Source organism: Aotus nancymaae, unplaced genomic scaffold (genome assembly GCF_030222135.1).
Source record: "Aotus nancymaae isolate 86718 unplaced genomic scaffold, 86718_ANA_hifiasm-v0.15.2.pri h1tg000016l, whole genome shotgun sequence".
NCBI classification, from domain to species: Eukaryota; Metazoa; Chordata; class Mammalia; order Primates; family Aotidae; genus Aotus; species Aotus nancymaae.
This window is the reverse complement of record NW_026988428.1, coordinates 76,531,119-76,554,882: the sequence shown is the minus strand read 5'-3', so window position 1 is coordinate 76,554,882 and position 23,764 is coordinate 76,531,119. Positions and strand designations below refer to the sequence as shown.

Below are 23,764 nucleotides of genomic sequence, written 5' to 3'. Positions count from 1 at the left end.
CTCTTGCAGTGGCCCCAGATATAAGAATTGCAAGCAATTGTTCTGGACAACTTTTAAACATGGGAAAGTGGATAAATAGCAAACACGAGAAAAAGCACACTGCAAACCTGCGCAGGCCTTGAAGGCTCAATGTCCAGTAAGGTGTAAGATTTTGCCCCCGAAGCAGCACAAGACCTTGTCTGGTTGTAATCAGAAGGTTGCTGCAGTTGGAATCTGGTGCCTTCACCATCTGGAGTAGCTCAACACCATCACTGGGTTAAATAAGACCCCAACAGTTAGTCTCTGGCTTGGACGAGATTTTTGAGCCATTTATTTTTGGCTTTTTCCTCTCAGTATACGTACACCTGTATACGCTCTTATATTCATGCCCCACCAATATCTCATCAAGTGGGACACACTGTTGTTTCACTTGAATCTCATTTTCTTGACCTTAGAATCCAAGGACCCCAGAAAATTCCATACAAGTTCAAAAGGAACTCACAGGAAAAGCGGTCCAGTGCAATATCTCTCACACGGGACACTCTGGGAAAGGCAACAGAGACGAGGACAATTATAGGGAAGGCAGACAGAGACCTGGACAGGAGGCCAGAGGTTGTCAATGAGCTTGGGCAGCAGCCCATGACAGATACTTCACTGAATTAGTTCTTACTCGGTGCCACTGGGTCCTTTCTACTTAATACCTGTCAAATTTGCCAAAACATGATACTCCCTAAGAAAATGTTAGAAAATGATTTGGAACTTCAGGCAGAAAAGAACAAAACAATTATTAGCCAGGCTTGGGTTTAAATGGGTAAAATCCCCGGCATGTGGCAAACTTCATGCTTCTAGTTAATAAATAAAAATAAAAAATAAGATTTCATGGATGCTATCCTTGCTTCTGTCAAAATGATGCTTCAACTAAGAGAAAAATACAGGAAAAGAGGAGGTCAGATCCTTCAGCACAGTTTCACAAACAGATAAGTTTCTCTCCCTCACTGCTCTGACTCAGAGCCCTAAGTATCCTACCTTGCACCCTACCTGAGGAATGATCACACATGGTCACCAACACATAGATATCAACACATTACGTTATCAAGATAAGAAAATTGCTAACTCATGTTAACCAGATCAGAAGATGGTAAATTCAGATTAGCACTGTTTCCCCCAAACCTCTACCCACATATTCACCAGCCCAACCCAACCAAACTTAGAAACTCAAAGACACGTGAGTCCACAGGAGATCTCACTGTGACCACAGACAGAAGTCTGCCCTACCTGTAAACGTCAATGAGCTCAGACAGGTTGATGGATCTTCGCTTCTCCCATTCTGGCTCTTCTATCTGCAGAGAAGGTGGTGAGCTGTCTCGATTTTGGGCCTGAACAAAAATGTCCCGCAGGGCGACAGCCTGTATATTTCCTAGCACCACAGGAAGAACCAACACTGAGAAGTTGATTGTAACAGAACTGTCCCAAGGTGAGGATCTGAGCAAAAGACACAGACCAGATGTGTCTAACAGAGCCCACCCAGACTGGACAACATGGAACAAATCGGGAGGTGATTAAGTGGGTGCTGGACAAGCGTCTTCCCTTTAGAAGAGGCAGCAAGCAGAGTCAACAGCCTGTGATCGGTGGGGGAGAGTGAGAGGCCCCTGCATTAGAAGGCTATGGGAAGCTCAGGAGTTCCTGAGCTTTCACTCTGTCTCACAAGGAAGGTCTCATCACATACACCAGTGGGGAACAGTAGCAAAAACTAGCCTTGCTTCTTACCAAAGCCAAACAGGATGTAGACGGCCCCATTTGTGGTGATGTAAACCTGAGGACCAATCAGATTCCCAACTCCCACGATGTTGTACTTCACAGGTCGGCCCAATGGACTTCCTGTCCGACCAGACACCAGCAGAAAGCACAGATCTGGCTGGGAAAGTAAGAGAAGGGGGTGGAGTCAACAGAAACCCTATGGTTTCCTAATCAAATGGCTTCTCCAGACAGTCACTGCCTCCTCATTAGCCACGGGTTCAGAAACATTTCCCCAAGTTCGGAAGCACCAACCCAAACCTGGCTTCACTTTATTCTTCTGCAAGTAAGCAAGTGAGGCATATGATCCACTGCCTTACTAGAGCCAGGCCAAGGCCATCTTCAAAACACCTCAGACAGTTTCTCTGAAGCACAATTGTTGCTTGCTGAACAGTCTCCTGAGGCACAGAATTCTAGCCTACAGCTAAAAATAGGATGGTTGGCCCCTGGGTCTTTACTTCCATACCTAGAAATCCCCAGTAATATTTGGTTCCAGGTAGAATCAATCCAGGCAGTGCTCTCCCATCAGAACATTAGATGTCTGGCCTGGACACCATCAACATTATTCTCAAGGAGAGATCAGCAAACTTCTTCTATGAAGGGCCAAATGGTATATATTTTAGGCTTTGCCAGCTAGATGATCTTTGTAGAAACTACTCTACTCTGCTGTTCCAGTGTGAAAGCAGTCATAAACAATATACAAATGAATGGGTGTGAGTGTGTTCCATTAAAAATCTATTTACAAAAACAAGTAGTGGGCCAAATTTAACCTACAGGCCACAGTTGCCAACCTCAGCTCTAGAGGATTTTCTTTTGGGGACAGAGTCACCAGTTAAGAAATATGAGGATTTTACTGATATCTTGACATCAATAAAGCTTTTGATAAAGTTTATCATCATGAACTATGGACAAGATGAAGAAATGTGGTTTGCAGTGTACCATGAAAAGCTACTTATGGGATCAATACAAACCTAGAGGGCGGCTTTTAGAGGAATGTCATAGCACTCTGCTATTGCCCCATTCCTATTAAACATTCTCATCAAAGACTTGAAAGAACAGAATTCAAGTTTATCACAAAGCTGAGAGGGATATGGCATATGACAGACTCAAAATTCAAGAAAACCTTAGGCTGGAAGATGAGTCAAAATCTGTCAGAAAAAAAAAACTGGCCTATTAATAAGGGTGCTTTAATTAGGTACCTATTGTTAGGTACTTAAACTGATTATAAACAAAAAGCAAATCTGAGGAATGCTATTATGATCTTTGGCTGCAAAAACAGAAATACAGAGTCTACATCAAAATAAGTAACAATTCCCTTAGGTTGATATAATTGGTTATACTACAAATAAAATGCTGTTTTTAGATATAAGTACCACATTTTAAAAGCGATTTGGACAAACTAGAATGCAAAGGGGATCGGGCGCAGTGGCTCACACCTGTAATCCCAGCAATTTCGGAGGCAGAGGTGGGCAGATCACAAGGTCAGGGGTTCAAGACCAGCTTCACCAACCTGGTGAAACTCGTCTCTATTAAAAATACGAAAATTAGCCAAGCATGGTGGTGTGCACCTGTAATCCCAGCTACTCAGGAGGCTGAGGCAGGATAATTGCTTGAACTCAGAAGGCAGAGGTTGCAGTGAGCCAAGATTGCACCACTGTACTCTAGCCTGGGCAACAGAGCAAGACTCCATCTCAAAAATTAAAAAAAATACAATAAAATAAAAAGAAATGGGGATATTTAGCCTTGAGTAGCAAGCTTAAAGGGACCAGGCTAATGGTTAAAGGGCTTTCCTATAGAAAGAGGATTAGACTCATTCAGAGGAGCTCTATGGGAATGAGGCTAGAATAATGAGTGGAAGCTATGAGAAAGCAGATTTCTTTCTGCTTAGGACAGAATTTTCTGGAGCTGGCCCAAAAATGAAATGGACTGCCTCACAAATTAGTGTTATTCTCATCAGCTTGGGTGCTCCGAGAGAGTAGGGGTGCCAATATGTCTGTAATGCTGAACCAGAGATCAAAACGTGGTGCAAGAAGGTTAATCAGATGGTCTTCAAGGTCCCTTGCCACTAATGTTCTAGACCACATCAGTTCTTCTAATCCCAAATCAGGTCCAGTTCTCCAAGCCTACTTCACTCTAAACCCAGATCAACAAATGCAATCACTCTAAGTCATAGAGATAGATTTCCTTCCTTGTGATGAGAGAGTCTTCCATCTCAGGAGCTTATACAAGTTCCTCGGGTAACTTGTTGCTAGTATAGAGGTTGAAAGAGGTCAGTACAAAGATGAAGCTGCTGTGCTATATACCCAGTGCCTCTGCAAGGTTTTCCTAGAACTGTCTACCACTTTTCAAGCAGAACAGAGACTATGCCCTAGCTGTACCCTATTGTGAAAACAAGTAAATTCTGTAAGGCAAGATGGGCGATACACTGAGTAAAGACCAACACAAAGGGCACAGAGTAACAGTGGACAAGAAGCCGCTTCCTCCAGTGAAGACCTCCTTACTATGGAGGGTCCCCAAGGGCCCGAGCCACTATCCCACCAACCACCACCAGCTAATAAGCAGCCAGACGGGGTGGTGAGACCAAGATTTCTAAATTCAATCACGACATAAAAACTTGTTCAAAGGCTTGCTGTTCCTCGCCATATGTTCCCCTTCAGAGAACTGCTCCCTGATGGAAGTAATAATTCAAATTTTCCCTAGTCCCCAATCTCTTTATTCACAATGGCTGGGATAAAAAAGATTACATGAATAATTCCTGAATCCTTGGTTCAGGTCCACTTTGAGACCAACTAGCTAAAGAAAATGAACACAAAGTACCCTTAAAACTTAAAAAGCTTAAAACTAAGTAGACTTCAGAAATTTAGCTCATTCTAGATCTTTCCTTTATCTTGCAAATGTAAGGGAGAGTTTAACGTGCTAGAGCAGTGCTCCTCAAAACTCATGGCTGATGGGGCGCTCTGACTTTCGGGGGCTGTTGGCAGAAAGCCCCAAAATCTTAACAGATTTCATTCCATTCCATGTAATTTTACCTGCAGAATTTACAACTCTACTCCATATATGCAATACAAAGATCACAACAGCAAACACAAGGTTTATTAAAATTAAAATGTTATCAAATGAAGCAAAATTAGGCATATTCACATTTTTCCACAAATATTCTCGGCCGATTGCTTGACTGTTTTGTGCACAAGCATTTCCCTGGCAGACACACTAGGAAGTCTGAGAAAAAATCTTAGAGAAACTTTGACAAAAGTTCTGAAAAATAGTTCTAGAATAAACACTTAAAATTGAGTACGTCCTGTTCATTAATTTATTCCTTCCTGTGATTTGGGGGAAAGACTACTCTTACTTCACCTGTGTACAGAGTAATTACTTGCAGCACACTGAAGTTCCTGCAAAGCATAATTTAGGACCATAATTCAAAGGTCGCTGTCCTGAATCAAAGTCTGCCTTGTCACAGCCTAGATTACAACACACCTTTCTTTGGTCATTGTTGTTATTATTGCTTGACTTAGATTTTTTTCTGTAAATCTTTTATGGACTTTGTATCAGCCTGTTCTATTGTTTTATAACTGACATAAAATGTACATATATATAAAATATAGTAAAACTAAAAATACATACACACAGTAAAAAATAGGCACTATTCTAGGCACTTTAAACATGTTAGCTCTAATTTTCATAACAATTATACATGTAGATATAACATGCCCTTTTTACATATGAAGAAACCAGAACTTGGACAGGCTCCATGACTTGCCCAAGGCCGCAGAGATACAAAGTGGTAGAGGTGGAATTTACACACAGAACTATCTGACTCTAAAGCTCCACTCCACTCCAGGGAAAATGGGTTCATAATGTCATGTATTCACTTAACCTCACAAAGAGAATTTACTTAAACCTAAGCTCTCGTAAAAAGAACATTTCAAGCAGCATTTATAACAGCAACACGAGGAGGTGAGACAACTAAAATGGAAGCATTCCCCATAAGAAACAAAAACCATTTAACAGATCATACCTGCAATTCCCCAATGGCCAGAACCACTAGGTCTCGAACGCCGTCTTCATCCAAGTCTGGCAGCACCACGACTGGGGCGGCCAAGGTACCGTTGGACAAGTAGTTTGGGTTTAAAGTCCAGATGGCTTTCCCTGTGGAAGGACACATAGTTTAAAGTCCAAATGGCTTTCCCTAGGGAAGGACACATAGGCTGGTCACTCTGACAGCTTCCTGCCTCTGGAAAAGGCAGATGCCATGTTCCCAGACCAGAAAAGTGAAACACAATAGGCTGAATGACAGATAGCAACTCCTACCTACTTATTTTCTTTAGTTTTTGTCTCACTGAGGAGGAGGGAGCAGGGAGAGTGATCTGAATCCTCAAGTATCTGGCTAACAAATCCATGCGGTAATTTCTAACGTAGATTTTTTTTAGATGAAATGGAGGTGCTAACTCCTTTCCAACAAAGAAGGGCTCCCGTGCCTGGGCTGAGGGAAATGATCTGTTAGAGGTTATAACTATTAAGGAACCATCCAGGGCAGCTGACCAGACCACTCTCCTTGCTTCTCCCCCATGGTCACATAAGTAAGCACCACAGCATCATCAAAAGTTTTCAAGATGGATTCAGTTTTACAGTTAACTCAAATCCTAGTTTTTTCACTGAGAAGCACCCCACGACCAAACACCAACCTCTAAACCTGGGAAGGATGTTATTTATTCAGCTCTACGTGAGCACACAGCCCAGCGGTACCAAGCCTATGGGCTGTAAACTTAGGATTTTGTAGGAGCTTCGGGACATGGGATTCTTCTTCATTCCCTTTGTCCTGTATGTCTGAATGCAATAAAAACCTAAAAAGTCCAGTCAACAAGCCTCAACAAACCTTGATTTCGTCACTGACATATTTTTTTAAGTAGTTAATGCCCAGGTTTACACATGGATCCCATGTATATCAAATATGAAGAGCCAAAGTTCAGTTGTCTTTTGTACAAAGAACAGAGTCGGGAGACTATTTATACACGAAAGGCCTCAGGGTAGTTTCTGTTTGGGTAATTCGGTTCAGCCCCATCCTATCACCAAACAGGTTGAACCATGGATCTGTTTACTCAATCTGCCCAAACCTTCTCTCTCATTTCCCTTAATAACCACCTTCCAGAGCAGGAAATCAGACTTTCCACCATGTGAGAGTCAAAAGGTCCCCTACTCAGCAGATAATTCTAATCCAAAATTACAGCTCATAGATGCAAAGCGCTTTTGTGGTAAATGGTCTTTACCTGACGATGCATTGAATGCACTGAGCATCTTGTGTGTCCCTGTCACAAGGCAGATGGTTTCAGCCAAGTTTCCTGGTATCAGCTTCAAACATGTGATATCTCGGGCCTCCTCGGGGAGAAGACTAGACCACAGTGTGCTGCCATTCATCCCCGAAAGGCACACAAGATTAGCAGCTGGCCTGGAGACACCTAAAAGCACACAGAGAGATAAAAAAGGAAAGCAGGCAGGGAGATAAGAGGCAGAGATGAACAAGAGGCCAGAAAACCACAAGTGGATGTTGGTAAGGCAGCAACCATACTTGTGCATTCAGCTCGCTCCCACACTTCTGACAGCAAGGTGTGAACACAGAGTGCCTGTCATCTCTGCTTAACACGCTTCTCATGTAAGACAAGAGCTGTGGTGTCCTCTACGCTGTTGAACGCATCTCCACTTCTGCACCTTTCCCAACACTTCTCTTTACATGTCTGCCACCTCAGCCCCAACTAAATGGTGATATCTTTAAGGAGAAAGACTGTCTCACTAATCTCTGCACCTCTACTATAGGTGCCCTGCATCTATAGCAACCAACTGTTTGCCTAGTAAGAGACAGTAGCAAAATCAAGAATACGAAAAAGTAGTTAGGAACAAAAAACCAGGAGGAAAAGATATGCTTGGAAACATGAGACTGATCTAGAATGTGTGCAGAGCAGGGAGCAAAATACCTGAATTCTAGTCATCACTAGAAAATGCTTCCTGAGAGCAGAGAAAAAATTTTTTTTGAAAATAAACTTGAAGATTACACATAGCAATAATGAGCGGGTTTTGCTAGTTTTGAGTTCTATGGAATCAGTTGATTTGGCCCCGGTCAGGAAAGAATACTTAGGAAGATGTAATACCTAGGTCCAAGGGCAGCTGGTAAGGGATTAGAGTAGCCATGTCTTCAGTAAATAGACCTTTATGTCACTTAATTACTAAATCACACTCATAACTTTCTGCCGTGTCAATTTCACATTCACCTCCAGGATAGGGACACGACTCAATTCATAGTTTCCACTTTCAGCAACAATTAATACAGATAAGTAAACAAAACGTTTAGAGCTTCCTTCTACCTATTCCTCCATAGGTAGACTAATTAAATACACAACCTAAAAACAAGTGATGAACTATGGATGGCTGTTTCAGACCTTGTTGCCAGAAGATATATATGACAAACAGGGGTGGCATCCGGTAACTTCCAGGCTTCTCGAAGGTGCTAGGATCCCTATCCTGTGCAGTTCTTTCTCCTGGAGGACCCTACTCCATCCTACAATGCTCTGAGTCACCTTTCCCCGGGCGGTGATGGGTTACCCCTTCCTGCTAGACCATGACTCCTCGAGGCCAAGGCCAGGCTCCTCTTGTTCGGCACTCTGTGTGTAACCAGCAGAACTCTAGAGATGGTGCACAGCGGCTGCTGCACAGTCAGTATCAACACACAGTTGCCAAGTGAATGCAGGAACAAGTGAGTAGACAAATAAAAAACTCAATCACTCTGTGTCCAGTGGCACAGAGCTTTGTGGGTTATGGGCACAGCAGCATGAGGGCCAAGAACATGAACTCCAGAGCCAGACTCCCTGAACCCAAATCCCCAGCTCTACCATCTACCAGCAGCAGGACTTTGGGCAAGTTCTTTAACCTCACGATGTCTCACCTTCCTCATGTGCAAAAGGGGGATTAATAATGAGTCTACCTCACAGGACTGTATGGAGGGATAAATTCCTTCATACATTACGTATGTTATACACAATGGTATATAACACATAGGAAGCACCATATGTTCACTATATCCCCATTTGTACAATCTGTGGCCAAATCAGCCTGGTCCACATTGTGTCCAAACCCATGGCCTTTCCATTATGAGTCTTGATATGAAGCAAACTGCGTAAGATACCAAATGACTAAAAACATCTCTAGATCTAAGTAGATGGGGGAGATTTTTACTTCAGAAGTCACAAGTAGGAAAAGTGTAATCAAGTTTTGATCACACAGAAATCTACTCCTAGGCTAGAGATGCTCTCTATAGCAGATCTCCAGGCAGACTGCTCCCATATCTCATGAAGGCCTCAGAAAGCCACTCCTACTAATTAAGAGACACGGTTTAGAATTCTCTAAAATAGGCTGGGCATGGTAGCTCACACCTATAATCCCAACACTTTGGGAGGCTGAGGCAGGCGGATCACCTGAGGTCGGGAGTTTGAGACCAGCCTGACCAACATGGAGAAACCCCGTCTCTACTAAAAATACAAAAATTAGCCAGGTGTAGTGGCACATGCCTGTAATCCCAGCTACTCAGGAGGCTGAGGCAGGAGAATCAATTGAACCTGGGAGGTGTAGGTTGCGGGGTGAGCCAAGATTGTGCCATTACACTCCAGCCTGGGCAACAAGAGCAAAACTCCGTCTCAAAAAAAAAGAAGAAAATAACTCTCTAAAACACCCTAGAAGTGTATTCTAAGGCCTAGATGACTTAAAAGCAGTTACTAGGGCACCCTCAGCATGAACACAGGTCCCTGCATCAGCTCACAGGCTACAGTTTGACTCCTCTACATGGTAGAAGCTGCAGGACCAGCCAAAAGCCTTGTGTACTTAGGCTGAAATTAGAACACATTATTTTCTTTTTCAACAGCTGACGTGTGTAAAAGCTGGGATCCCAGAAACAGCAGCCTAAATTAGGGTAAGTTGTGGAGGGTTTCATAAGGAGACTATTCACAAAGATGTGGCCAGTGTGTAGAAACACCACAAGCCATAGTGCAGACCCTCAGAACTGTTAGCCACCCCGCTACACACAAAGACACAAGGAGAGGATGCAATTACTGGAATCCAGAAAAGGAAAGTCCTATAGGAGGGCCACCTTGAAATGAGCTGTGACCCAGGGTCAAGGCTGTAGCAGCCATCCTGTGGTGACCCCGGCGGGGAGGGAGCCAGGGGAGTGAATACTTCTCCTCACACTCTTCCTCCCTCCCATTCTGAGCTGTGCTCCCCATTGAAAGGAGGCCAGCAGGCAAGGAAGCCTGTTGAAACCATCCACACAGCTCAGTTTCCCAATGCAGAGAGCAGGATGGACAGCAGATCTGCAAGAGTAAACTGAAGGGGGAAAGGAAAACACCTGGCCAAGAGGTGTGTGTGTAAAGATGTGAAAGTCCATGAACAAAAGTTTTCTGCCAGGGATAGGAGGAGGTAGCATAAAATCAATGTTCACTACAATCTAAGAGGCAATGGAAAACCAGGAGAAAACTCACGACACCCGAGGACTAACACTGTTCATTGCAAAGTGTGTGGGCCAGTCGCTTCCTTTCTGCATCGCAGTTTCTTCATTGGCCTGGTCACCACTAAAAATTCCTTCTAGCTGTAACTCCCTCTGATTTCTTAGACTGAGCTTTATTTATATGTGGGAGCTTTCTGATAAGGGTTTTCACATATGACAGAACCATGGTAACTTTCTGTTCACTGCAGACCCTTCTGCAGTACCACGTGGGACATAACTCTGATGTTTTCTCCTAGCTGACAGTGACCCTGTAGCAGCCTTAAAAAGACACGTGTCTTACCTACTGCACTCCCATTCCTTGACATCACAAAGGAGAGAAGCACATCACGTAGGCCATCTCCATTCACATCAGCCAGTTCCAATGGAGACAGGTCCCCACCTGATATACACAGAAAAAAACAAAAAGGTCTTGAGCAAGTTACCACAAACCAGCTCTCTGTTGCCAGCAGCTCTGTAGACACCAGACAGACTCCAGTTCCTCAACTAGGTGGAGTAGACACACTTCTCTCTACTCCTCCTGCTAAGTGCATCGAAAAGCCCTGGACATTATACATAAAACAAACATAAGATGACTCTGAAAGGCAGAGAGAAGGGACTGTAAGACCCAAGGAATGACAAGGTGATGAGTCCCCTGGGTTTTCTTTTGGCCTCATATACCCCAGATAGGGTTCTGGAAAAGCCAGCAACCCAGAAACGCCACAGGTACAGACAAAAAAGCCCCAAAAAAGGCTGGCTTCCCTAGTCAATAGCCCAGGAAAGGTGCAGTCCAGCAAGACAGGAAAGTTTTAGATAATAACTGCTCTACTCCACCCAAACACCCCAGATAAAATTATGGGCCCAGCCCTACCCACCCATATAGCAAAGGCTGAATGTAGAGCCTGGCTTCCACCTTCTCCTGGATGTAACAAGGCACCCCACCACCACCACCACCACCACCACCACCATCAGGGTCATGTCAGAGAAAGCCAGGTGGGGGCTAGGACTGTCATCCTCACCTAGCAGGACCAAAGGAATTCCACCCCAAGTAGCATCAGTAAGTCACCCCTCTCCCTTCTCTCCACAGGGATGGTGTCAGCAAAGGCCTAGTGTGGAGTCTGGACTTCCATCCCCGCATCCCCATCATCTGAACTCATCCACCAAATTTAGAGAATTCACACATTGCTAGCGGAAGTGTAAATTGGTACAACCACATTAGAAAATAATTTAACATAAACTACTAAGAATGAACATGCACACACTCTACAATACGATCTAGCAATTTTACTCCTAGGTTTATGCCTTAGAGAAATTCTTATACGCTGCATCAGGAAACATACACAAAAATGTTCTTAGCAGAGTCATTTATTTATTTTTTTAAAAAAAAGACTGGAAGCATGATTTAAAGGTTCATAAACAGTAAAATGGATAAATCATGAGATATTCATGCCAGGGAAAATTAGACAGTAGTGTAAAATGAATAAACTTCAGATATAATGCATCAATATAGATGAATATCAATAAATTGTTTTTAAAAAATTGTGCTGAACAAAAAAGCAGGTCATAGGCCGGGCGCAGTGGCTCACACCTATAACCCCAGCACTTTGGGAGGCCAAGGCGGCGGATCACCTGAGGTCAGGAGTTCAAGACCAGCCTGGCCAAAATGGCAAAACACTCTCTACTGAAAATACTGTCTCTACTGAAAATACAAAAATTAGCCAGGTGTGGTGGCGAGCTCCTGTAATCCCAGCTACATGGCAGGCTGAGCCACAAGAATCACTTGAACCCAGGAGGTGGAGATTGCAGTGAGCTGAGATCGCACCACTGCACTCCAGCCTAGGCGACAGAACAAGACTCTGTTGCAAAAAAAAAAAAAAAAAAAAAAAAAAAGCAGGTCACAGAAAACTGAATGATTAAATTTACATAAAATTTTAAAACCAGCAAACTTGATGAATATGTAGTTTAGGGGTACATACTGACATGGTAAAACTTTACAGAAAAAGGAATGATCAACACAAAATTCAGGATAGCAGAGGCCTTTGGTGGGCAGAGGAGGATGTGGTCAGGAGGGACACACAAGATAGTGTGAAGGTCTCAAAGATGTTGTTCTATTTCTAAAGCTGGGTGGAAGACACACCAAAAATTTGTTACCTTTAAACTGTATAAAAATATTCGTAAATTAAACTTGCCTTAAGAGAAACGAAAGATGAGAACACACACCTCATCAGAAGCTAATTCAACAGGGATCAGAGAAGTGGCAGAGATAAACATTTCTAGATCAAGTTGATGCCAAAGTCTGAGGATAGCCTAATCTAGTTCATAAGAGACAGGACTACCCAACACAGGTGAGATATAAACCCCATTCTAGATCAAAAGGTTTTATTCTGCTCCAAAAGGAGACAGAATAGCTGGAATTACTTGGGCAGCACCACCCTAACCATGAGGAACAAGAAAGAAAAGACAGCAACTATCTTTTACAGGAAACAAAATTATTTCATAATTTTTTTTTTTAGATGGAGTCTCACTCTGTAACAAGGCTGGAGTGCAGTGGTGCGATCTTGGCTCACTGCAACCTCTGCCTCCTAGCTTCAAATGAGTCTTCAGCCTCAGCCTCCCGAGTAGCTGGGACTACAGGTGGGGGCCACCACGCCCAGCTAATTTTTTGTATTTTTAGTAGAGATGGGGTTTCAATACGTTGGCCAGGATGGTCTCAATCTCTTGACCTCGTGATCCACCCGCCTCAGCTTCCCAAAGTGCTGGGATTACAGGTGTGAGCCACCATGCCCGGCCTAATTATTTTATAATTTAAATTACGCCCAGCCTCTATCATCAACCAATGCCTGAGGGTTCTACAAAAATCCTATCCCTGATGTAGCCAGGCCTTGAACCTTGCTTTTCTCCGTAAATAGCCCTTCCTAAACAGCTTTGCATTCCCGATACAGTGCTGGCTCCACAGCAGGAACCCAGCAAACCAATGCCTTGTCCTCTCTGCATCTAATAAAGACCAATGCTGACAAACAAAATAGAGCAGTGATCCCCAGGTTTTTGGAGGTGTTTGTTTTCTTTCAAATCTTAACCTCCCTGCTACCTCCACACAGCAGGAAGGGCAGGGTAGGGAATGCTGCATGACACATATTAACTTATAAGATTTGGAGGAAAATTTAAATGTAATCAGACATAGCATGAAGTTTCACAGAATTAGGGCTGAAGATTCTGCAGCTCACCTCCCTGGGAGCCCAAGTGGCGGCTCCAGGTGCTGTGTAGATCTCTGGGAGGGCAGGGGATCAGGAAAGCACACAGGAGCACCAGGATCATCGAGATCCCCAAAGTCAGCAGAAAGACAGACGTGCGCACATACGACACCAGGGAGGAGGTGGCCTTCTGTTCTAGGCCCCCAAGGGGTTCCGAGGGGTAGCCCTCCGTGGTGACTTCCGAAAGATGTGGCTTTGCAGCCTCTGCAACCTCGGCATCTGAGTCGGGCTCTGGCACTTCTCCCAAAGGACTCTTCCCATTTTTGACCCCTCCATTCTTCTGCAAGTTAAGCACCAGATCGTCTTCACTTTCATCACTGTCAGCCTGAGTGAGGGGATCATATTCCCCTAGGTCTGGGCTCTTCTTCCCTGAAGAGACAGAAAAACAGAGAGTCAAGGAAACTGAGGAAGAGACACCCTCACCAAATATATGGCAACTGTAAAGACCCAGGAGAACACAGAAAACTAAAACCAAAAAATCCAGGTTTATACTAAGTTTGAACCTTGGTGGCTATCTGTAAAACAGATGCCAGCAAAGCAGGGAAAAGGAATGGAAGGAAAAAGAAAAGCACAGTGCTCCAAGATCACTGCCTGAATGAGTTTAAGACAATGGAAACGGAGGCAGAAGTTAGCAAATTTCAAATGTCTTTAGTTTAAAAAGAAAGCTCTCTTAATGTGTTTGAAGCTCACTCGTGAAAAAGACCATGGCTCCTGCATCAACTCTCCATGTACCTAATGTGCATATTGCCTCAGATGTTCTTAGATCTGTGACGTCCTTATCTTTCCTGGTAAACTTTTAGAACAATTCTTCTCTGTATGCTGCTTCTCAGGGCCCAGTATCTGTGGCTTCCCAACTGTTCTATGGAAACAACTTAGAAAGGTGAACACTGAATGTTCATCTGAAGACGTATTGAAAAATCACTTCTGACCAGGGCAGTGGCCCACACCTATAATCCCAGCACTTTGGGAGGCCAAAGCGGGCGGATTATTTGGGGTGCGGAGTTAGAGACCAACCTGACCAATATGGTGAAACCAAAAAAAAAAAAAAATCTCACTTCTAAGAACCAACCATCCTGTGATTTGAATGCTCTTTCAGTAAATCTTCCAGTAAACAGTGTTTACCTCAAAAACTGCTCTTCTGAGCAAGTATTCTGGGAGGGATGGTGATCTAGCAGGAACACAAAGGTAGGGGACTTGTCTGAAGCTGCTTTGCATGGCAAGCACTTTGTTTTTACTTAGCCTGCAATGTTGATTTGAGATGGCTGAGAGAGAAATTACAGGAGGATCTAGGCACACATCCTCCCGAGCCACCCGCCCCTTTGCCCTCACTGCCAATGACGGAATGATTTTATGCCTTTATTTCACATTACCACCAAGTAAAAAACAAGAAAATGTTTCTTTCGGGGAGATTTTATCTGGTAAGCTATCACTAATGTAAACGCTATCGTTAAATCTTTTGTTCAGAAGAAATATAAGAAAGACCACATAACCTAGCTAATTAAAAATGGGAAAAGAAGAATTATTAATGCTAGTGTCTACCTCTGGGTCACGATGGCCTTGGTGATGTCCCTTCACACATTACATCTCAGTTTGTTCAATTAATCAAATGAAGAAATAAAACACAATATGGAGACCAGATGTTGGAAGTAAAACCTTTAGTGTTAAAGTTTAGTATTTGGTACATTTAAAAAATCAATAAATGTTAGATTTTTTTAAATAAACATTCCACAGAACTATGACATTAAGTACTTTCAAAAAATAAAAAAAAAAAACTGAATAATCTATCATCCTAATAACTAGAAAATATTTCTATTTATTTTTATTTTTGAAGCTATACACCTTGCCCAAAAAATATTAGATTTGATGTGTGTGTGTGTGTGTGTGTGTGCGTGTGTGTGTTTAGTAGAGATGAGTTTTTACTCTGTTGGTCAGGCTGGTCTCAAACTCCTGACCTTGTGATCCACTCACCTCAGCCTCCCAAAGTGGTGATGGGATTACAGGCATGAGCCACCATGCCCAGCCTAGATTTGATTTTTAAAGACACAAATTACAAGAAAATAAATCAATTATTAGAAACTTAATTCAAAATAGTACTTTCAGAATATGCCATCGAGTCAGCACAGGTTCCAGCTAATCTCCTATAATTTGTGTTTCTACTCCGTAAACCAAATTATTTGGTTAATTAGGGCACACCCTTAAGCATCCCAGATAACTCTATATATAATAATTTGCACACAGAGCCATAGGTTGTTAGAATACTATTAACTCTAATACTTTTCAAAGTGACTGTTTTTGTTTTTTAGATAAAATACACCTCACATGATAAACAAAATGTGATATATACATACCATGGAATATTATTCAGCTCTAAAAAGGAAGGAATTTCTGACGCTTGCTACAAAATGGATGAACCTTGAGGGCATTATGCTAAATGAAATAAGCCACACACAAAAAGACAAATAATGTGTGATTCCACTTATATGAGTAATCTAGAGTAGTCACATTCACAAAAACAGAAAGTAGAATGGTTGTTTGTTGCCTAGGGCTGGTGGTAGAAGGAAAAGTTGTTACTTAGTATAGCGCTTCAGTTTTGCAAGATGAAAAAGTACTGGAGATTGGGTGCATATAGAGTTAATACTGAACTGTATACTTAAAGTGGTTAAGATAGTAAATTTTATGGTGTATGTATTTTTTCACAATTTAAAATGTTTAATATATATGTGAAAAACAGGAAAGCACACACAGAGTTCCCAATTCTCAGAGTTACTTGAGAACGCACAGCAAGAGACCTTAAAGATCACATAATCCATCCCCACCCCCATTCCAAACTTACAACTAACTACTTACAAAGACCTACCAACCAGTCACTTAGCAAATAATTGAATGTAACCAGTATTAGGGAATCCCCTGACCTCCAATCTAGAAAACAATTCTTTACACTCACTCAAGAATTTTTTTTCTGGGAAGTTGCCAATTATCTGTCCTAGTTTTAATTTCTGGGATCCCTCTTCCACAGGCAAGTACTTCGAACACTCAAAGGTATCAATCATAAGAGACATAAGATATGGTATTTAAGAACTCAAGTCTTCACAATCAAACATCAAGCCAAATCTTAGCTATATCTCTTATGAACTATGTGATCTCAAATTTCTTAAACTTTATTCAGCCTCAATTTCCCTATTTATGAAATGTAATAATTAATCTTTTTACCTCATATGATTGTGATGAGAATCAAATAAGATAATATATGTGTGGTTCTTAGTGCCTGGCTTACAGTCACACAATAAATTTTGGCTTCTATTATTATGATTGCCATCACTGGTGCTAGCATTGTATCTCCCACTGCCCTCCCCCACTCTTCTCATCTCCAAGTTAAACACCTCCACCTCTTTCAACCCATGACTTGAAGAAGGATTTTTTTTTTAAAGACGGGGTTTCACCATGTTGGTCAGGCTGGTCTTGAACTCCTGACCTCAGGTGATCTGCCTGCCTCGGCCTCCCAGAGTGCTGGGATTACAGGCGTGAGCCACCACGCCCGGCCTGAAGAAGCATTGTTTTCAGGTGTCCTCAACATCCTGGTCATTCTCCTCTGGACATGATGTGATGTGTCTGTGCTTTTTAAAGTATAGTTCCTGGAACTAGATACAATCCCAGGTACAGTCTGACCAGAGAAGGGGAGGGCAGAGCTGTGTCCTACCTACTCCAGATAACAAACAACAGTTCAATTTCTATAACTTAAGATCCTGATAGCTTTCTTGGCATTCAAATCACCTACTGATTCAGTTAAAACTGCCAAGCATTTTTAACACATACTCAAGCCACCCTATACTTGTGCAATTGGATTTTTAGCACCAAGTAAAAGATTTAGCTTCTAAATCAAATTCAATCTTGCTAGTCAGTTTCCACCTTGCAGCAAACATATCAGACTAAAACAGCACCTTTGTCAAAGTGAAATCATTAATTAAAACACTGGCCAGCAAAACAACTTAAAGGAAATTCATTTTTATCATGCTATATACTATTACAGGCAGGAATGAAGAGAAGCATATGCTACAGGAACTTATAAAATCTGTAAGAAATCTATAAAAACAATTTGCAAGCATTCTTTGAGAAAAAAGCTGCTGTCAAATTGGTGTGTTTAGCAAGATTACATGCTTCTAGTCAATGATGACAAAAGTGGGCATTTCTGTCACACTCTCTTCCCTAAAACCAGGAAAACAAATAAAGAGAAATAAAAATAGAACACAAAATAGGAAACAGCCGAATTCCCAAACCACAATTTGTGAACTAAATGCACTGAAACTTGTACTCAACTGAGAAAGCTAAGAGCAGGCAAATATATCTTGCAGATATAATTTGCACATACACTGCAGATCTTCAGCAATAAGCAGAGTTCACAGAATTAATAATCATGACAACAGTAAGATGATGACGATGACAACTGGAAATGTACTGAGTGCCTACTGTCCCAGGCACTGATCCAAGCATTTTGCATATGTTAATTCATTTAATCCTCACATCAACCTTATGTGGTAAGTATTAGTATTATTATCCCCCATTTTATTAACAAGAAAAATAAAATATAGAGAGCTAAGATGACTAAGATCACAGAACTAGCAAAAAGAAAAGCCAGGATTCAAACCCAGGCATTTTACTGCAGAATCCACTTGTTGTTCTAACCAACAAGTTATACTACCTCCCTTGTTCCACAAATGTAGCCAAACCAGTAATTGCTAGCTCGGAAAGACAAAGTCTGGGGTCACAGAAGCACCAGTGAGCCTCATTCAACACCACAGTCAAAGGGAAGTAAGACCGAATGAGGAAAAGTACAAGCAGACATCACAAAAAACACACTGTCGGTATGGCAGGTTAGGAAAGTAACTGTGGGCATAAATCACTCTGACTGGGCCCAGTCAGGAGACAGAAGTCAAACAGTAGTTCAAAGAGGACAGGTTTAACATTTAAAAATTACTAAGCAATGATACGATAGTAAACAAAAAGATGAGAAGAGAACTCTAAAAGGTCCCCCAGGACTGAGGGACAATATCCAAGGCAGGACAAACTTGGTATTTAAAAGGACTCAGACCCACTTTCACAGATCAGTCAACAAAGGTGAATTTGGAGTTCAGGGGCAATAAACTGATAATACAACAAAGTCAGTGAAGGAAATGCCAAACCCACAGTCCTGTGAAATGCCAAACCGCACAGTCCTGTGAAAAGCCAGCAGCCTCCTCCTAGCCAGGACAGAGACATCCACACAGGAAGAGCACCAATGGGGAGCCAGCTGACTTAACAGGCCTGGATTACATTATCGCTTCCAACTGCCCTAGATCACCCCTGTGACAATAGCTTTGCTGTCAAACAACTGCCCCATTTAAATATCAGTAATAATCAGAAAGGAACCATGTTTAGTACTCATTCCACAAGGCACCACAAAGCTCTACAAATATTCAAGAAAGAAGTAACAACGAAACATAGCAAACAAAGAACAAATGCTGAACAATTCACACCATGAGATGAAAGAAATAATGAACATATACTTCCCCATGGAGTCTGAGAAATTCAGGAAAATCATCTTCCCTGAAACAAGCACTCAGGAAAACAATGGGAAAAATAACAAAACAATTTTAGAAAAGAAATCCTTATTGGAATCAGCTAAAGGAACACACATTGCTGCAAACAGAAACACAAAGAATAGATTCGTGAAAATCAAGCAAAATGAAATGGAAATAACTATAGCTGGCAGTTCTGAACATTTATCCTACACTCTTCCAAGCCCTTTTAATGTCTTATCTCAGGCAGGGGGTTCTGGCTCACGCCTGTAATCCCAACACTTTGCCAGGAATTCAAGACCAGCCTGGCCAACATGGCAAGACTCCATCTCTACTAAAAATACAAAAATTAGCCAGGTGTGGTGGCATGCGCCTGCAATCCCAGCTACTCAGGAGGCTGAGGCATGAGAACTGCTTGAACCTGGGAGGCAGAGGTTACAGTGAGTCCAGATCGTGCCACTGCACTCCAGCCTGGGCAATAGAGCAAGACTCTGCCTCAAAAAAAACACTTTTATCTCAGTAAATCTTCTTAACAACTCTGTGAAGTAGACACATTACTGTCTTTACTTTCACAATGAGGAAGCTGAGGCTTGGAAGCTTAAGGAGTTAGCTGATATGGCTTGGCTCTGTGTCCCCACCCAAATCTCATCTTGAATTGTACTCCCATAATTCCCATGTGTTGTGGGAGGGACCTGGTGGGAAATCACTGAATCATGGGGGCAGTTTCTCCCATACTATCCTCGTGGTAGTGAGTAAGTCTCAGGATATCTGATGGTTTTATAAGGAGAACCCTGTTTCGCTTGGTTCTCATTCTCTCTCTTGCCGCCACCATATTAAGATGTGCCTTTTGCCTTCCACCATGATTGTGAGGCCTCCCTAGCCACATGGAACTGTAAAACCAGTAAACCTCTTTCTTGCGTAAATTGCCCAGTCTCTAGAATGTCTTTAATCAGCAGTGTGAAAGCAAACTAATACACTGGCCCATAGTTAAACAGCAAGTGATAAGCAACAATTGAAAACCAGGCTGGCTTCAAAGTCTGTACTGGCTACATATGATCCCATGGAAAAAAATCAAGACTTTTTTTAAAAAAGACTAGAAACAATGGGATAGATATTGACAACAAAGGTGAGCCAATATAAGAAAAGAAAATGAACCAAAAGCAATATTTTAAAGAGTTGCAAAAAAAAGTTCCTATAATAAAGACCTAAAACTGCGGAATAGGTTGATGCCCTTTTCATCCTCAGCCCAACCCCACCCGGGTGAAAAAAATTTTAAAAATTTAAAAACTGCAGAATAATGAGTACAGAGAGTCCCAAGAAAAACTGATTGAGAAGAATCAATACTGAAATATATCCTAGAAAAGGCATAGGACTTCAAGGACAAAGAAGGAATCCTATGAGCAGCCAGGCCAAAACTAATGATGGGAACAAAAAACAGCCAAAGATTTCTCCATAGAAACATACACTACTAAAAGATAGTGGAGCAATATCTAAAAAGTCCTCAGAGAAAGAACATGCAATGTGAAGTCCAAGCATTCTGACCCAGCCATGACATCGCTGAAATATAAAGGCAAGCACACAAGCGCTCGGAGCTATCATACTCCTATGCTTTCTTTACATCACAGACGACTAGGGCCAGTTCTTGGCCAGCCTATTGAGAGGAATAAATATTTACTTTTATACTAATTTATTTTTCAGACAGTATAGAAACAAACCTCTGCTTAAGTATTACAGACTGCAAGTTTTGATCAGAGAAGTCTTAAATAATATTTTTGTCTATCTATTCACAGAAAGACAATAAGAGAGAGTGAAGTAAAAGAAGTCCACAAACTTGCCTTAAGTCCTACTCAGGCTGAGGAGCTAGGCATCAAATCCAGCTTCCAAGCTTAGGGCACTCAGCACTCACTTGCTTCCTTGCTACTTTCAGCTACCACCCAGATTTTTAATGAATGAAAGGTTTTCAAAGAGTAAGAGAGAGGGCACTGATTTCATAACACACCATTATAAATGAGCTTTCCACAACTACTGCTTTTACTTTTAGGAAGACTGAAGATGTCGCTTAAATATAATAGGATTTCCAAAATGGTATAAAGGAAAACACAAATAAGAAAGTGATGCAATAATACCATACCTGGATGTTTTCAGGAAATATACTAAAACATACACTATTCTATAACATATACTATAGTATGCACTATACTGTACATATACTATACAACACACTCTACTGCAACTAAAGGTAAATAATTCATATCATGGGTTAGTTTATCCAAGGGCATATAATGACTCTAAGTTACACAAATAAAACAAGTCATTTTGCTCTGATATTCCCTCCAGTGTTTGGCCTTCAAACTTTAAAATGACCCAAGAAAAAAAATATATAAACTTAGGAGATAAGTTGTCCCACAGGCTTTACGAATGTCACATTGGCCTTCTGCTACTAATTAACCTCATTCCATGCATGTGAGCCAAACATCTTTCCTTCCTGAGCTTGATGAAACTGCTCTTTCATAACAAAGCTGCAGAGATCTGTCAATAGTTCACTATTACGTCAAGCCTTCCTTCAGGTATCACATTCATAAATGAGCACCGCGCTGATGACAACAGCTAAGACTGATTAACTATGTCACTAATTAACATATGTCAGAGGTTACTAAAGTACATCCATCTCCGTTACTATTTCAAACAACCTTAAGAGGTAGATATGCAGTAGAACATGTGGCATATAGTGAATGTTCCATAATAATGTTATTGTTACAGATGAGGAAACTAAAGCTTAAAGAGATTAAGTAACAAATTAGGTAGACTGGATTTGAACCTGAGCCTGTCTCATGCTCTCAGCCACCATTCCATCCTGCCTTCTTCACACATGAAAACAGTGGGGATGTTAACTACGGGAATATAACACGGTAGCCCAAACAGGACATCAGTCTCAGAACCCCAATTACAGGGGAGCCAAAAAGAGCTATACAAAAAGAACTTATACTTAATGTAAAAACTAAAAATAGTATTTTGGGTGGAGGGGAGAAAGGGCAAGAAGGAGACAAGCAAAAGTGCAAGTGAACATTTTTTAAAACCCACATAACATGAAAGAACATATGCCTACTATATCTGGGCCTAAAAAAGTATCAAGCATACCTCAGGGCTCAGGGCCAAGCTGCCTTCCAAACAGGCCCAAGGACTGGGCTATGGGAATTCCAACCAGTTCCTACAACTAATACACCAGGGAATAATAACCACAGCCTTGGAGCATAAGAACACAAAAGAGCTCAAGAGTTGCTAAAGCAAGATTTTCCTACATTCTCATCCTCAGAGAAGAACAATGACCTACACTGAAATAAAACAAGGACTCTAAATGAAAAAACAAAAAGAAATAAAGCTAAATGTGTCTGACATCTTATTGCCCCTCTGGGAGGATATCATTCTACACTAAGGATATACAAGGCTACTCTCTTCAAAGTAAAAAAATTAATCCTGCAGGTAAGGGACAGATACGTAATTCCAATGTTATGCACACATTCCAAGACAGATACTATCAGTGTTCCTTCCAAAGTTCCAACGAGCCCATATTAAAAAAAAAAAAAAAAAAAAAAATCTCTGAGCTCATGAAGTCTGAGGACAAAAATACAAATTAATATCCAACCCAGTGTCATCCAAATGGCAAGGCCTGCTTCAGGGTAGCATACTGGAAGCTCCTTGAGAACAAAGACCCTGTAATCCCCCTGCAACTTCAAGCTAGCTCTCCATCCAACACCCAAATAGCCCTCTCTAGAGATAACAGTGAAAGCAACTGCTTTTCCCTCTCATACAAATTATCAGCAAACAAATGTTTATCGCTTAATGCTTAAAACTTATCTAGGTAGAGCCATTAATTTTTCTAAACTCTAATGTTTACAATTTATTTGGGTGGAATAAATATCCTTTGAGGTTTAGAAGGAAAAAAAAATGGAAAAAAAAAAAAAAAAACCTTAGAGCTGCTGCCCGAAGTACTGAATTCGCTCTGGAAGTTATCACCCCTAATGCTGCCTTAAAGATTCCATACATTACCGGCAACTTACAGGCTCCAAATCACTTCCCATGCTTAGCCTTGACCGCCGGAGACTGACCATGTAGGATCAAAAGCTCAGATTTAAAGTGACAAGACCCCTGACGTTCAAGGCCAAGCTTTCCCAATACTTGTGAGACCTTGGACAATTCAATTAGCCAAATCACTCTCATTTTCTCTCCTGTAAACTAGGAAGGGACTTAAATACCTGTCCCACCTGCCTCACGGCTGCGTCGCTGCTGTCATTAGATGGAGGGGATGCTCCACAGGGGACCACTCGCCGTCCCGCCGCCCCCGCCCAGATCCAGCCAAGATAGAAGGCGCCGGAGTCCCCGCGGTGCCTGGTCCGCGGCGCTCGGAAAGGATGCTCCCTTCACCAGTCTCCCCTCAGGACAGCGGCGACCGGCGCCCTGACACTCCCCGCCGCGACACCTGCTCCGCGCCCTCTCCCCGCGCGTCTCCCGGTTCGCCCCACGCTGGCGACCCCTGCCCGGCTGGGCGCCCCTCTCGCCCTCTGGTGGCGCGGGGACCCCAGCCCCCAGAGGCTGCACCCGCCTCGCCACCAGGCGCCTGCAGCTCTGTCTGGGTCGAAGCCAGGCTCCGACTGGCCTCGCCCCCAGAG

The 23,764-nt window shown here is 42.2% G+C and overlaps 1 protein-coding gene across 1 annotated transcript in view; it reads right to left on the bottom strand.

Annotated features, from left to right (window-relative positions):
• The window catches only part of FAM234B (family with sequence similarity 234 member B), a 36,959-nt gene that overhangs the window by 13,067 nt on the left and 128 nt on the right, over window positions 1-23,764 (bottom strand). Inside the window, exons 2-8 of the mRNA XM_012447704.2 lie at window positions 13,519-13,914; window positions 10,599-10,697; window positions 7,041-7,229; window positions 5,792-5,922; window positions 1,747-1,894; window positions 1,255-1,396; window positions 108-251 (exon numbers count right to left, since the gene is read on the bottom strand). Of these exons, the coding sequence (XP_012303127.1) occupies window positions 108-251; window positions 1,255-1,396; window positions 1,747-1,894; window positions 5,792-5,922; window positions 7,041-7,229; window positions 10,599-10,697; window positions 13,519-13,914 (1,249 nt within the window). The remainder of the gene's footprint in view (window positions 1-107; window positions 252-1,254; window positions 1,397-1,746; window positions 1,895-5,791; window positions 5,923-7,040; window positions 7,230-10,598; window positions 10,698-13,518; window positions 13,915-23,764) is intronic.